We start from the raw sequence: 15855 nt of genomic DNA, 5'->3' as shown, positions 1-15855 counted from the left end.
TCTTTGATTGACTCATACAAAAAGGAAAAGGATTATTGAACAGATCAATCGCCGGAACTATTTTACTACCAAATTCTCGAAAATAAAAATTTCAGAGCTATCGAAGCTTTCTCTTCTTAGCATTGAAAGCGATTTACTCCGAGAAATGGATTTCCACGATATCATCAACGATTTTTCGGCAAGCTCGAAAGGTTCCGTTCGTTAACCCTAAAATTTAGTTTTAGATAATTCTTATATTTATGTGTTTATTCAATACTCTACTTGATTTTACAATAAATTATTTATTGAAAAACTCGATAATAAAAAATGGATAAAAAATGGTTGACTTTATTTTGAAAATAATTTGGAGTGAGGGGGCCTCCGATCCCTTACTGCCCCGAGGTATCTGGACCTATAAATCCAGCACAGCGTCTGCGTAATCCTAGTATTTTAAACAGGATATTAAAGTCTATTGGACCCTTCCGCTACCTGACAAAGCCGCGCGAAGTTCATCACAACGTGACACTTTGATCTATCATATATTGCTTTAAAAAAGCAATAAGTTTTTATGGGATGCCTCTTCAACGCAAAGCTAAATAGATGTTCTTCCTGTTGACACAAAAGCCTTCTCGAAGTCGATGAATAGCAGTTGTAGCGGTGCTCTATATTCAACGCACTGCTCTATAATGATCTGCAGGGTGTTGATGTGATCAATAGAGGTGGATCCAGCGCTAAAAATTTTACACTACGTTCGGAGGGGAAATATCAACTATTTTTGTAGTTAGAATAAACCAATCAGAAAGGCTGCGTTCAATCTCAGACAGATAGGGTATCCGGATACCTTTTTTTAGTGTTTTACGTGTACAATAACAGCTGATCAAAAACAGCTGAGATGTCAAAAAAGGAATGCAAAGGTATCCAAGAATTTCTGGAGTATGTAATCTGACAGAACAGCTTATTCAACACATGGTTGAATTTCAAGAAACTTGGAAATTGATTTCAGCTTTTTCTATTTGTTGGTAAACAAAAAGATACAAGATCTTAGTTGAAGTTGTATTTTAGGATGTTCTGTACATAATAGACGATTAAGAAGCTATTTGCTTTCGAATTTTAGAAGGAAATTATAATCTATTTTGATTTCGAAGGTTAAATGTTTCTCTGCTTTTTGTGAACAGCTGAAAGTTGTTTTTATTTTTGACAGCTATCTCAAAACAGCTATCCTATTCGTTCAACAAGGTATCTAAAAATCCACCTATCCAAGATACCCTATCCAAACGAGATTGATTGCAGCCAATCCTTTGACTACGTAGCCACTAGCTTTGTGAATGCGACCCTCGGCATCAAGCTGAGTTCTTATTATGTCAATGGGCAGGTTCAGACGACATAAGGGACTTGAAAGTTAAGCAAGTTTCTAGTATCTGATTGCCCAGCTGTCAAAAAATTACCTTCCAATTAAGGCAACTTTAATGGAAATTTTACTGGAAAAATAAGTCAAGAAAAATCTATTAAGTCAAGTCTACTTTTATCAAAATGACAGTTGATTGTGTTTTTCATTCAATTGAAAGCTGAACTTTATTACTCTATGTTTTATGCTCTCTGTAAAAGGGTTTCTTGCCAATTTGAAAAATAAATAACTAATATCTCTTTACAATACAAAATTCAAATCGTGATGGACTTGTAGCTTGCCTGAGGAATGTTTTGTCGGCAATCAATTTGTTGGTACTTTTTGTACTATGAACTTAAAGTAGAGGTTGGCGAAGTAAAGTTCTGATTTTGAAATGCATGATACTTGACAAACTAACTAAAGAATCAAGTTGACTGCAAATGAAGCCTCGTATGTTGCTTAAAACTGCCCAACGTCATCAGGAATATGCAAGTAATTGGAGACTTTTGAAGGATAGTACATCTAATTCTAATTTAACAACGACGTTACAGAAATTACATGACAGCTCATCGCCTTGTCTTTTTTGACATCAAAAGGTTCGGTTAAGTTGTTTTCAAACTTTTTTAAACAGCGCTAATTGTCCATGCCCATCCTGCTCAAATAAACTTGTTTGGCAGGGATGCCAACACTATACGTGGCTCTGTACAGCTCGTCCTTTTAGAATTGGTGCTTTCATAAACTCAGTTTTGGCTACGGTTTTACTATGATGTGTCCACTTTCAACATTTGCAGCCTTTAGTTCGTTGTTTGGGTGTTCGTGAATTTCGTTTCACCTACTCATATAACTTTCGAACTTCATTTCTGTTTCTGAAGCTTCCTTGCCCTCTCTTTTTCCATCTGACATTCCTTATCAAACCAAGAGTTTCTTGTTGGTGGCTGTTTGTTTCCCAGCACGTCTCTGATTGCATCTTGGCAATGTTGCCACATTGTGTTAGCAGCAGAGGACTTCGAAAGAGGTTACTACCCCTATTTTTGTTGGCGAATCGAACGTTCGAAGTGAGATGTTTTCATTAGCGTTAGCGAACTAACACATTCGACATACTACGGTTGGCGAACTTTACAATTTCGAGTTCAAAATTCAGTGCTACCTCACAAAAAAAAATAACAAACATAAATATACGTCAACTTATAAAACTTCAAAACAACTGTTGTGTTCAATAATTGATAATTTTCATATTTAACAAAATTACAAAATAAACGAAAATGATAAGCAACATAGATTTGTGTTTTGGAGGAAACGAAAATCACAAAAAAAAAGTAAGAATGCTCCGACTGCGCAAGAATATTCGAGACAACTCTAATGTCTTGGAACTCCCTAATCATCTGTAAGTGAAGAAAATATTTTGTGCTGGAAGTTCTTTTAATTCTAATTAATTCCTTAAGTTTCAGTTTCAGATCATATTTTCGACTGAATAAGGAAGCGTTCGTTATCGTATTAAACAAGTTGGAAGGCCAATTTAAAAATGCAAGAACCTCCTCAATCCCTGCTATACTAAAATTAGCTTTGATAGGAAATGATTTTGACTAAGGCCTGTCACAAAAATCGGTTTCCATAGTATTGAAAGAAGTTGTTCGTGCAATTGAAGATAAATTATGTCTAACCTGGATCAGTCACAACATGTCATCCGATGAAAAACAAAACGCACAAAACAATTTTTTTTTTCAACGGCTAGGTTATCAGAAATAATTGGATGTGTTGTTTTAATCCATATAGGAATCGTTGCTCCGATTTAGTTGCGTCATCAGTATCTTAACAGAAAAGGATATTACAATTTACAGTTTAAACGCAATGACAGTAGGTAAGTTTTTTCCTTGAGACTAGCTTTTGGTTTTGAATGCATGTTTTTAAGGCGTCTGACCATAAAATGGGTATTCGTTATGTTGACGCAAGATATCCTGAATCGACCCATGATTCCTTTGTATGAAACTGCAGTTTTCTGAAGTCAGTTCTTGAAACATGGTACCAATGAGGAGAACGTTCAATGATCCTTGGTTGTATATATATTTTTATTTCGTCGTTCAATAATTTGTTCTTAATTTTATCTATCTACTATCGCCTTTTTTGATTACTGATTTTAGAAACGTAAGTTCTGGTTCAAGGCAGTCTTTATTTAATAAGCTGAATAAAAATGCATTGTTTTATGTTATTTTATAAAAGAAATGAAATATACTTACTATGTACTTACATTGTTTTATTTTCCGACATTTCTTTTACATAAACACAAAATATGAACGTTTGACAAAAAATAACAAGAATGACGTTCAAATCAACGAACATTCGAAAACGACAATAGAGTGAGATCAATCTTCGAAAAATGTAAGACATTTAAGTCGAATCAACGATTCTGAATTCGCCAACGGTAATACAAATTTCTCACACTCATACTTTTATTCATTCGACCCGCCAATGGTAATAGGGGTCTACTTGTGGCTCGGGCGGAGAAGCATTTGGCGATCTCTTTCAACTTGAACCATTCGACTTTGTATTTTCTCCGAGCATCCCTCTGTTTTGCCTTTAGGCCCAACTATAATAGACTTAACCGAGCTTAAGCCAGCTTAAGGGAACGAACGAATACGCAGTGTTGTGTCTGACAGATGTCGTGCAGCGAAGGAGAAAGATTTTCTCCTTGTGTCAGCCATGACACCCTTTCCGCCGCTGCCAGCTGTCATCTTTACCTTTTCGCCGCATCATTCGGTCACTTACATCCTGGACATCATCGCGAGCACCTGTGCCGCCACCAATCTTCTACATTAATTGATTTATTAATTTTCGTGTATATTAGTATATTTCATTGTATACGTATTAAAGTAATAAAACTTGAATTATATGAAACCCCGCGTTAAACTCTTTAATTGGCGACGAGGATGGAGCAATTAATGAAAGAACAGAAAGAGTGGTTTGCACAAATCATGAAGCAGAATGCCAACAGTATGCAAGAGCTAATCAAGAGTCTCAACGGTGCAGCGTCCACCAGCATGCACAACTCGACCAGCCAGTCGGACACCACGAACATCCAAAGGAGCATCCCTAAATTCGAAGCTTTCGATCCAGCCAAGGCAAGTTGGGAAAACTACTTCTTCCAGCTAAAGCAGCATTTCGAGGCTCACGCGGTCACAGATGACAATTTAAAGAAATCGTATTTCTTATCATCGTGCGGCGATCATCTTCTAAACCTTCTAAAAAATACATTTGCTAAGCTAATCTCTAGTTCAACCTAACATTTCCAATCCAATCAACATATACTCGCGTCGAGATGTAAATTCCTCCGCCACAAAATGTCACCCGGTCAAAACTATAGCGATTGGATCGCTGAACTCAAAGGGATTGCGAAAGATTGTGCATTTTTCTGTAAGAAAGAAGGCTGCTGATTCGGGACATGATAGCGTTTTATACCCCGCACGAGCACGTCCGACTGGCAGCGACACAAGACAAAGACCCCACATTGGAAAAATTGCAGCAGATCATCACAGGATTTGAAACACCTCAGCTTGCTTCGTCGATTTTAAAGGACAGCGACAAAGGCTCAGCAGAGACATCGGAGGTAAACGCCATTTACTCAAGTAAGTCTAAGCAATTTTTTTTTAAACGTAAGTCTTGTCCCGATTGCCACGTGAGCCACGATAGAAACAATGTAGACATCAAGATTCAATTTGTAACAAATGTCATCGTAAGGGCCATATACAAAGCGTATGCATGGCAAGTCTAGGAATTCGCATTCAAGTTCACGTTCACGTTCTCGATTTCATAAAAGAGATTTCTCTAAGAACCGCAAAAACTGTCAACCTGATACATCACGCTCAAGCAGTGGTCAAAATAGTTTTAAAAGCAGCGGTCACCGTCAAACGAATGAAACTGCTCACTCTATTCATCAACTAGGCCAGGCAGAGATCTGTACGCTTTCAGGAACAATGGAGAACCCTCCTATAAACAACTATTTAATGGTTTCGCTCACGATTAATGACTCTCCGTTAAATTTTTAGCTAGACACAGGTGCATCTCGCTCGTTAGTTGGCATACAAGGCTATACAAAATTAGGTGAACCTATTTTAGAGATAAAACTACGAGCTTACGGTAATCTTGAGGTGCCAGTCAAAGGCATCGTCCACGTTAAAGTCACATGGAAGCAAAACACACTCGTTTTACCACTTTTAGTCGTTGAGAGTGAGCAAGGGTCTAACATAATGGGCTTGGATTGGTTAAGAGCTTTTAAGTATACGCTACGCAGTTTATCAGAAGAGCATGTGTTTCAAACGAGCAACGACGATAAACATGAACTTGCTGTGAAGGCAAAATTACTTTGCGAATCCCATAAATCAGTTTTTAGTCCTGGGTTAGGACGCAGCACCCAATTTGATGCACATCTTAAACTCAAAGTCGGTTCTCATCCAAAATATGTCCAGTCCCCTATGCTCAAAAGTCCATTGTCAAGGAGGAAATAGAGCGAATGGTTCAACTTGATATACTTCGTCCTGTTGAGACGATTCAGTGGGCAACTCCTATTGTAGTAGTAGGAAAATCAAACGCCTCAATCCGATTATGTGGCGATTACAAAATAACCGTCAACCCTCAACTGGAAATCGATCGTCATCCGATGCCTAAGAAGGAAGAACTTTTTCATCGCATTCAGGACGGAGAACATTTTTCAAAAATAGACATGTCTAAGGCTTATTTACAAATTCCTTTGGACAAGGAATCTAAAAAAAATTGTGTCTTATCAAGCTCCACCGGAATATTCCAGAAATTCATGGACCAATTGATATGCGATTTAAGATGTTGCGCCGTATACATTGATGATGTCATTGTGTCAGGTAGAACATCAGCTGATCATTTACAAAACTTGAAGACAGTTTTAGAGCGTTTTGAAAAAAACGGCCTGAAGTGCAATCTTTCTACATGCCAATTTGCACAAAAAGAGGTCGAGTACTTAGGTCATATTATTGACAAAAATGGAATACATCCCTCAGAGTCACGCTTGCAAGCGATAAGAGAGTTACCTAGACCGACCAACCTTAAAGATTTGGAATCGTTTCTCGGAAAAATGAACTATTATCATCAATTTATCGACAATTTTGCTCAAATTGCAGGCCCCCTCAACATGCTTCGTGGAAAAAAACATAAGGTTCGTCTGGAATAAGGAGCAACAACAATCGTTCAATACCCTGAAAGAGACAATAATGCGTGAGGCAAAATTGGTTCATTATCAAGAGGATTTACCATTATCATTAGCGACAGACGCATCATCCCACGGCATCGACGCCGTTATATCTCACACGTTTCCTGACGGATTAGAAAGGCCCATTGCTTTCGCTTCGAAGACACTCACTGAGTCACAAAAAAAATACGGCCAAATTGAAAAGAAGAAATTCAACCAATACCTTTATGGTCGGGAATTTGAGATCATCACTGACCACCAGCGTGACAATTTTTAACCCAAGCAAAAAGTTACTCCAGATGACTATCCAACGTCTACAGCGCTGGGCAGTCACTTTAATGGGTTACACGTATTCGATTCGTTATCGACCAACGAAGCAACACGGCAATGCTGATGGTCTTTCAGCAGCGAAAATAATTTAATTCCATTTTTTAGACGAAGGTTAAGCTTATGTATATGTACTAACATTGTTTTATTGCAGACAAATCACACCAGAGTTGTCATCCCACAAGGTCTTCAGTCACAAGTACTCTCTCTACTCCACGAAGGTCACTGGGGCGAGAACAGAATGAAGCAAATGTCTCGTCGTTATTGTTGGTGGTCTGGGATCGACGACGCCATCCATCGAACCGTCTCCCAGTGTAACGCTTGCCAGATGCAAGCCAGCCTCCGAAACACTACACAAGTTGGCCACGCACAGAGGAAGCCTGGGAACGCATTCATGTTGATTTTGCGGGCCCGTTCGAGAAACACATGTGGATAGTGGTCAACTCTTTCTCGAATTTTCCATTCATCATAAAAATGGCTTCTTGTACAGCAACGACTACGATAAATGCGTTAAAAACGGTTTTCGCTCTGAAGGGGTTACCGAAGACGATAGTTTCTGACAACGGCACTCAGTTTACGTCATCCGAATTTCGACATTTTTGTAACCGGTTCTCAATACAACATATCACTTCCGCTCCTTTCAACCCAGAATCAAATGGAGCCGCTGAACGAATGGTACGGATGTTCAAAACATCGATTGCGAAAATTCTTTGTGACAACACCCGATGTAAAGACGCTCTACAGGTATTTTTAGCAACATTCCGGTCATCCCCGGGCAACGATGGGAAATCACCTGCGGAGAAGCTCCGCGGGAGTTACATATTTGTATGGTGACCTTCGTCACCATTGTAGTCCAACAACCCCAAACGGATATGCAATGAGCTCCATATGAAATGTAATACGAGTAAATTAAAATGTCAAATTGACAATTAATGAAATATTAAATTGTAAAATAATATATTAAGTAAATTGTTCGATCAGCATATTAAAAATAAATGTGAAACATATCTGATCGAACAACCTACAAAATGTAGATATAGAAATTCAGTCGTGAATCTACCACAGCAATAAACAGAACTCATAAACAAAACTAAAACTCTTTTTCTTTAACTGGCGCAGTCGATACGGAAAGCAAACGCAGAAAAAAAATTAACTACAAATCAGTTAAAAATATTTTGTTAACAGTGCATGTTTTGTTAACCGTCCACGTCCCACTCCACCCGATAAAATATCTAACACGATTTGCCGGGAGCTAACAAAAAAAAGAATAAGTGTTTTGTTAACCGTCCACAACCCCACCTCCACCCGAGTTGTGTAAATTGAAATAAAAAAAACACTAGAAGTTCTTTTAATAAAACAAATTGTAAGTTATTGTTGTAGACTATAAATCAGTCACAACAAAGAAACACACAAAAAGAAAAAAAAAAGAAGAAGAACAACAAACAGTGCAGTGCAAACTACAAATCAATAGTTTTTTTGTGCGAGTTTGGTTAAAATAAATTTTAAAAATTAAACGCCACATTCTTCACGACTCCAGAAGGAACTTGCCAATCGAAGATATAGACGAAATGGCAACCGCAAACGACCAAATAACCCTTATAAATACAATGGCTCAGGTTTGGCTGAGATTGGAGGCCAATTCTCAACAGCAAGATAGTCGAGCCATAGTGATTATGAAAGAAATTTCATACATCAAGGAATTTTCGGGCAACAGGCAAGAGTTGACCCAGTTTATCAACGTTGTTGAGAATCACATGAGCTTGACACCGGAAGACAGAAGAGCTGCTATGTGGACAGCAATATCACAATGCAAGGTAATAGGAAGGGCAAAAGAACTACTGCTTACCAACAACACCAGTACGTGGGAGGAGGCCAAAAATATTTTAAAGCTTTCATTCCGACCAACCATCGACCAGGGAGAAGTCACTCATCGCATAAACAACTTAAGAGTAAGTTCGGTGTTAGACTTAATTAATAAAATCGAATTTTTATTAACTGACATTAATACAATAATTATGTACGAAAACAATAGAGAACAGTTAAAATCCATGTTATACTCAATAGTTATAAATAAAATAAGAGAACTAGCTACAGGGAACTTAGCTAGAGAAATAAGAGATGTATATGACTTACTAAAAGTCAAAAGCATTTTGTATTCGTATGTAGGGTTCGATGTAGGCAATATTATAACAAACAGATTTAATAATAGAAAACACAATGACTTTAGGCCGACAGATAGGGCATATCGACAAAATAATCAACAGTCTCAAAACAATTTTTATTATAATAACTCAAGACAAACGAATCAGCGACGACAAAACACTGATTTCAATGCAAGTGGAACAAATGACACAAATCAACGACACACAAACAATAATTCGGGTCAGACAAATCGAAATCAACTAAATAATACTGCACAAAATAGCAACCAAACACTAAATAACTACAACAATAATTATTCCAGACAGACTCGTAATAGACAAAATGTTGAGCCAATGGACATAAATAATTTAGATCAAGGATCTCAAGTTGTCCAAGAAGAAAGTCATTCAATAGAAGCTCCGGTTTTTCTGAATGTAGCCTCTCAGGTAATAAAACACAGGTAGTATTCGCGTTTAATAATCAGAAACATATATGCTTGTTAGATACGGGGTCCACAATGAGTTTGATAAATACGAGTAAAATAGACTGTTCATCATATAACGTACTAGAAGAGCTTACAGTGAACTTGTCTACTGTAAATAACCGAAGCGTTGAAAAACTTAAAATTTATCAGGTTCCTGTACCTACTGAATTTGGTTATCAAAAAAATGTTTTTGTTAGAGCATATGGAAAATCACTAGGCGACAAAGCATATAGTCTTTTGTTAGGAATGGATGTTCTTAGTAACATGGTTGACAGTATAAATATTGTAAAAAAGGAAGTGGTTCTACAGAATAAAACTATACTTCCGATGACATTAGAAATAGAACCAACTTTACAATGCTTTGAGTTAGAAGGTAGTACTGAGGTAAAGCTAGACGATCTAAAAGTATTCGAGAGACAAGAAATACAAGATTTGCTTCAAAAATACAAAAATCTTTTATATAAAGATGGAGATCAGCTTACTAACTGCGAAAGTATATTCCATGAAATAAAATTATCCACAGACCAACAAATTAATGCCAGACTGTACCGTCTGCCTCAGAAACATGAAGAAGAGGTAAGAATCCAAGTTAATGATATGGAAAGGCAGGGCATAATACGAAAATCGAATAGTCGATATGCTTCACCAATCGTAGTGGTCGCTAAAAAACCCGATATCGAAGGAAAAGTTAAATACAGAGTATGCGTCGATTATCGAGCTCTCAATGATATTACTGTAGACGACAAATACCCATTACCAAATATCGAAAGTATTCTCGATAAGTTAGGTAGGTCTCAGTACTTCTCAACCCTTGATTTAGCCAAGGGATATCATCAAATAAAGGTGCATCCTGATGATATTCATAAGACTGCATTTGTAACACCAAACGGTCTATATGAATATACCAGAATGCGTCTAATGAATGAAATATTGAGAGAGTACATAGGCAAAATTTGCACGGTTTATCTTGATGACATACTAATTTTTTCGACCTCATTAGAAGAGCACATAACATCACTGGACAAAATTTTTCAAAAATTAGCTGAGTACAATCTTAAGATACAATTAAGTAAATGTTCTTTTCTTAAGAAAAATACAGAATACTTAGGCCACATACTTACTGCAGAGGGAATGAAACCTAACCCCAACAAAATAGAAGTAATACAGAAATATCCTTTGCCTCAGACAATTAAACAATTACAAGGATTTTTAGGTAGCACTGGATATTATAGAAAATTTATTGCCGATTACTCTAAAATAGCATACCCGATGGTAAAATACCTAAAAAAGAACATGAAAATCAACAGTAAGGACCCAGAATACATTCAAGCATTTGAACGATTAAAAGAAAATCTAATTAAACATCCCATACTCAAATTTCCCGACTTCCACAAACAATTTTCCCTATTTACGGATGCTAGTAATTATGCGTTAGGAGCTGTTCTTACTCAAGACGGGCAGCCAGTCTGTTATGCCTCCCGAACGTTAAACGATCACGAAAAAGATTATTCAACAACGGATAAGGAATTCTTAGCAATAGTATGGGCTACCGCATATTTTAGACCGTATCTTTGGGGAAAGAAATTTAAAATAATTACTGACCATATGCCTGTAAAATATTTAAATAAAAAATTCAACGGAAAGGAATTTAGTCAAAGAGTTCAAAGAGGACTTCTTAAATTACAAGAATTTGAGTTTGACACTGAATATAATAAAGTTCAAAAAGTTTTAATTAAAATGTATGGTAATGACAAACAAGTAAAATTCTACAAACTGACACAGAGAGCAAGAGACTTAGAAAAAGTTGAAGATGCTCATAGACAAATATCATTGTATCACATCGAAGAGAGTAATCATTCAGGTATAGTAGAAACATATCACAAATTAAAAAACAAAATATACTTTCCACAACTAATAAGAGAAATTTCAAGAGTTATAGGGAATTGTCAGACTTGTCAAGAAGGTAAATACGACAGAAAACCAATAAGACCTAAGTTCAAACTAACAGAAACTCCACTTAAAGGTAATGACATTTTGCACATGGATGTTTACCATTTTAATAAATTAACATACCTGGCATTTATTGACAAATTGACTAAAAAAGCTTATGGTTACAATTTAAGTAGCAAGAATTGGACAAGTAAGTTGGAATGCATTGAGGAACAACTGAGTAAATTCGGGAAACCTAGAAAAATTATTTGTGATAATGAATTTAATTCAGAAAATATTAAGGAATACTTTAGAGAAGAAGGAATAGAAATGCATATGACCAAACCAAATTCACATACTGGAAACTCGGATATAGAGAGATTGCACTCAACGTTATTAGAAATCTTACTGACGATTAAAAACAAGGACATTTCTACTAATCGTAAAATTCAGAAAGCCATTCAGATATATAATAATAGATACCATTCAACATTGGGTATGAGTCCAAATTCAGCAGAAAAGACGAATCAAATAAATTTAAAAAACAGAATACAAGCTAAAAAGGACAAAATATTAAAAAAAAGGAATGTATCTAGGGAAAATTATCATGAAAAACGAAATGAAGGTTACATTAGAAACTATAAACATTTACGACACAAAAACGAAACATATTACAGAAAACATAATTTAAAAAATGTTGATCCAACAAATACTAAAAGACCAAATAAATTTGCAGACATTAGACATTGAAAGACACTAGAAATAGACATAGAAAATGTACAGTTTATAGAAATAAACAATGTTCAATGTTTATAATCCTAAGAACATTTATTTAAAAGATTTAAATTTAAGTAATTCAAGTATAACAAAGGACTCCTGTACTTTTCGTTATAATAAAGAAAAGAAAATAATAAAAATTGAGTACGATACTTTAATATGCAAAAACTTAGACAAAGAAAATGTTACTAATGGTTGTGATGATAGAAAATTAATTTTAACTGGAAATTTTATATTAAATATTAATAATTGTTCAATAAATATATTAAATGAAACTATTTTTAACTATCAACTAGAATTTATTCAAAAGTTTCATTATGAAGAAGACAAAAATTTAAATGTAACAGACAAATTAAAGTTTGAAGAAATATAAAGAATACAACAAATTGAAAATTTAAAAAAAATTAATGAATTAATATTTCACAGAACTATAAGTCAAATCAGTAATATAACAATGTTTTTAATAATTATAATTATTCTTATTGTAATATTTTTCATAAACAAGACAAATCGTAAATTAAAAATTAAAATAAAGAATGTTACAAAGCCCCAACCAAATGTTAAAATTATAGAAACTCCGACGATTCAGGAGAATCTTAAAAATAAGGGGGGAGAAGTTACATATTTGTATGGTGACCTTCGTCACCATTGTAGTCCAACAACCCCAAACGGATATGCAATGAGCTCCATATGAAATGTAATACGAGTAAATTAAAATGTCAAATTGACAATTAATGAAATATTAAATTGTAAAATAATATATTAAGTAAATTGTTCGATCAGCATATTAAAAATAAATGTGAAACATATCTGATCGAACAACCTACAAAATGTAGATATAGAAATTCAGTCGTGAATCTACCACAGCAATAAACAGAACTCATAAACAAAACTAAAACTCTTTTTCTTTAACTCGGGCGATGCCATCGAACTGCGCTATCTGCCTTGTGCCCCGATTCAAAAACACACGTTAAGGAAAAGTCAGCCAAATTCGTCAGTGGCCAAACCGTTTTCGTCCGAATATATCGCCATAAAACTAAATGGATCAAAGCTGTCATTTTAGATATGTTAGGAAGAAGAATGTACAGAGTGGAAACTGAGTATGGTTCCATTTGGCGTCGCCACCAAAACCAAATTCGCCAAAGAGAAGCCTCCGAAAATGATCACCCAACTTCGAAAGTTCAGGGGAGTAAACAATTCACTTTAACCAATCCTATCTCTTATTCTAACCTAGGTGTTTCACAACCATCACAATCAAAAAAGAAAAGTCATCAAGTTGAAGACAATCCACCATATGAGACATCATTTTCGTCATCACCAAAGACGGTAGAGGATTCAGTTATCGAGACGAATCCACCATCACCACCTACCACTGATCTTACATCACCAGTTTGCTCATCGCCAACTTGCTTAACATCTACTGAAGCTAACAAAGCCGAGCCTGCAAGTACTTCATCATTTTCCAACATTCCCGCGACTCAGCCGAGTCATGGCAGGAAAACGCGCATTCGTTTCAGTTTACATCCAGCCCCAGAAAATAATAGACGGTCCGAATGTTTACAACAAAAAAGGAGAGCCAAGTCAAAGTCCAAATAAGTGTGGAGGAAACTGTTGTGTCTGACAGATGTCGTGCAGCGAAGGAGAAAGATTTTCTCCTTGTGTCAGCCATGACACCCTTTTCCGCTGCCAGCTGTCACCTTTACCTTTTCGCCGCATCATTCGGTCACTTACATCCTGGACATTATCACGAGCACCTGTGCCGCCACCAATCTTCTTCATTAATTGATTTATTAATTTTCGTGTATATTAGTATACTAGATGGTTTACCCGACTTCACCCGGGAGGTATTCAACTATTTTATATAAAAAAATTAGGATGAAAAACTACTATTTTCTTATATTGTACCTTTTTTATTTAATAATTTTTATAAAGTATCTCTATACATATTTCTATTATGGTTAAAATACTTTTTTGTAAGCATACAGATTTTTTGCCGAGCTGACACGGAAGCAAGCAACATAAAATTTTCCGTGGGTAAAACAGGGATTTGTGATATAAATGCCTGCAACCCTCAGTGTCCGTGCCTTATTGATAGACATAGCAAAACAAAGCTATATAGGGCATTCGTTAGTAATCATCAGTATCCTGGGAATGAAAACGCTTTGGCCTTGAGCTGAACCGGAAAGAATTTTAGCTTCAATCGCTTTCCCCTGCATAGTTACTATCCGTAATCTAGTACCATTGCATAATTTCGGTGCATTTAATTCCTCATAAGTATTATTGGAGCCGCAATTTTCAAGTCTAGTTTATGCCAAGGAAGTTCTAATGTATTCAAAGAATTCAAAAATTCGATTGGAATATCAATAGCATCATCTTGATCAGTCAGATTTACAATAGAAAGATAAGTTTGTTGATGGGCTTCAAACATTGAAAGAATTTTATGATTTATGCTTGGAACAGAATCGTTTTAAGGTTCTAAAATCACTCGTTCGCGTTACCAGTCATCCGTTTTTTTCTGGAATTTGGGCGACGGGTAAACATTAGCTTTTAATTCATCTTGTCTAGTTACGCTAGTAACAAATGTGGGTGCTATTAGTACTTCACCATCATTATTTAAAATATTTCCATTTCCTATATCCAAAAGAGTTCTTGAAAATTGTGCTGCATTACTATCACCACCCAAATGTACGCGCATATTTGTGGTCAATCTTTAAAGTTTGACAGAAGTCCACAGAAACGACGATTTTATAGCTCTTGGCACACCTGCAAACAGTATCACAACACCTCTCATCGGACGTTACTCAGTTCTAAAATTCCTAAGTGTACGGTCCAGAGCTTCAGGCTGGTCGCGGCATTATTAATTAAACTTCACTTCACTTTTAATTAAACTTCACTTCACTTCAATCCACTTCTTAATTATTTATTTAATAGAAATAGTTTTAATATTGATTTCTTACAAATATCAAATTGTCATCCATACGTCATTACATAGCTGTCATTTTACGTCAATTACATAGCTGTCATTTGCGTTTTGTTATTCCAAGTCTGATTCTTTTTTGTTATACCACGTTTTATAGTGACTGACGTTTCATGTCAAGTCACACGGGAACGCTGTCGAACGGGATAAAAAGTATCCTATGTCCGTCTCCTGGCTCTAAGCTACCTCCCTACCAATTTTCAGCCAAATCTGTTCTGCCGTTCTTTAGTTATAAGTGGTGTAACTAACACGACTTTCTTTTATATATATAGATTTCATTGTATACGTTTTAAAGTAATAAAACTTGAATTATATGAAACCCCGCGTTAAACTCGCAGTCTTATATGTCACTAACCATAATAGACTTTCTGCTCAGTTTCGTTAAGTTTCGCTAACTTTCGCGCAATTACGCAAGAGCCATTTACATGGCTCGAGCTTAGGCAAATGTCAAATTTGGTTAAGTTACTTGAATCATTATGGTTACTTTTTGTTTTGACGATAACTTCTGATAACATTTCGTTCGGTTTTGACATTAGCTTGCTTTCAGTTAAGTCTATTAAAGTTGGACCTTTAGGTCTAAAAAACTACACTAGATGATAAATACGCTTATTTCAGGAGGTAGGTCCATTTTAAATCCAATTTTA

At 35.8% G+C, this 15855-nt stretch overlaps 1 protein-coding gene across 1 annotated transcript; it reads left to right on the top strand.

Moving 5' to 3' along the window:
- The first annotated feature begins 4799 nt into the window (after positions 1 to 4799).
- On the top strand, positions 4800 to 6557 carry LOC129946676 (uncharacterized protein K02A2.6-like). The gene is made up of 3 exons (XM_056056939.1): positions 4800 to 4964; positions 5404 to 5796; positions 5841 to 6557. The coding sequence occupies exons 1-3, from the start codon at positions 4800 to 4802 to the stop codon at positions 6555 to 6557; spliced, it is 1275 nt and encodes a 424-aa protein (XP_055912914.1).
- The last annotated feature ends 9298 nt before the right edge of the window (positions 6558 to 15855 follow it).

This window comes from Eupeodes corollae, chromosome 1, assembly GCF_945859685.1.
Source record: "Eupeodes corollae chromosome 1, idEupCoro1.1, whole genome shotgun sequence".
Lineage (NCBI taxonomy): Eukaryota > Metazoa > Arthropoda > Insecta > Diptera > Syrphidae > Eupeodes > Eupeodes corollae.
This window is presented reverse-complemented; position numbering and strand designations above follow the sequence as displayed.

Bases quoted from the DNA above. Each gene is read 5' to 3' on its own strand.
- LOC129946676 (XM_056056939.1), top strand. From the start codon at position 4,800: ATGATAGCGTTTTATACCCCGCACGAGCACGTCCGACTGGCAGCGACA. The intron at 4,965-5,403 runs GTAAACGCCATT...TTAAATTTTTAG, and splicing joins GCTCAGCAGAGACATCGGAG to CTAGACACAGGTGCATCTCG. The intron at 5,797-5,840 runs GTCGGTTCTCAT...TATGCTCAAAAG, and splicing joins ATGCACATCTTAAACTCAAA to TCCATTGTCAAGGAGGAAAT.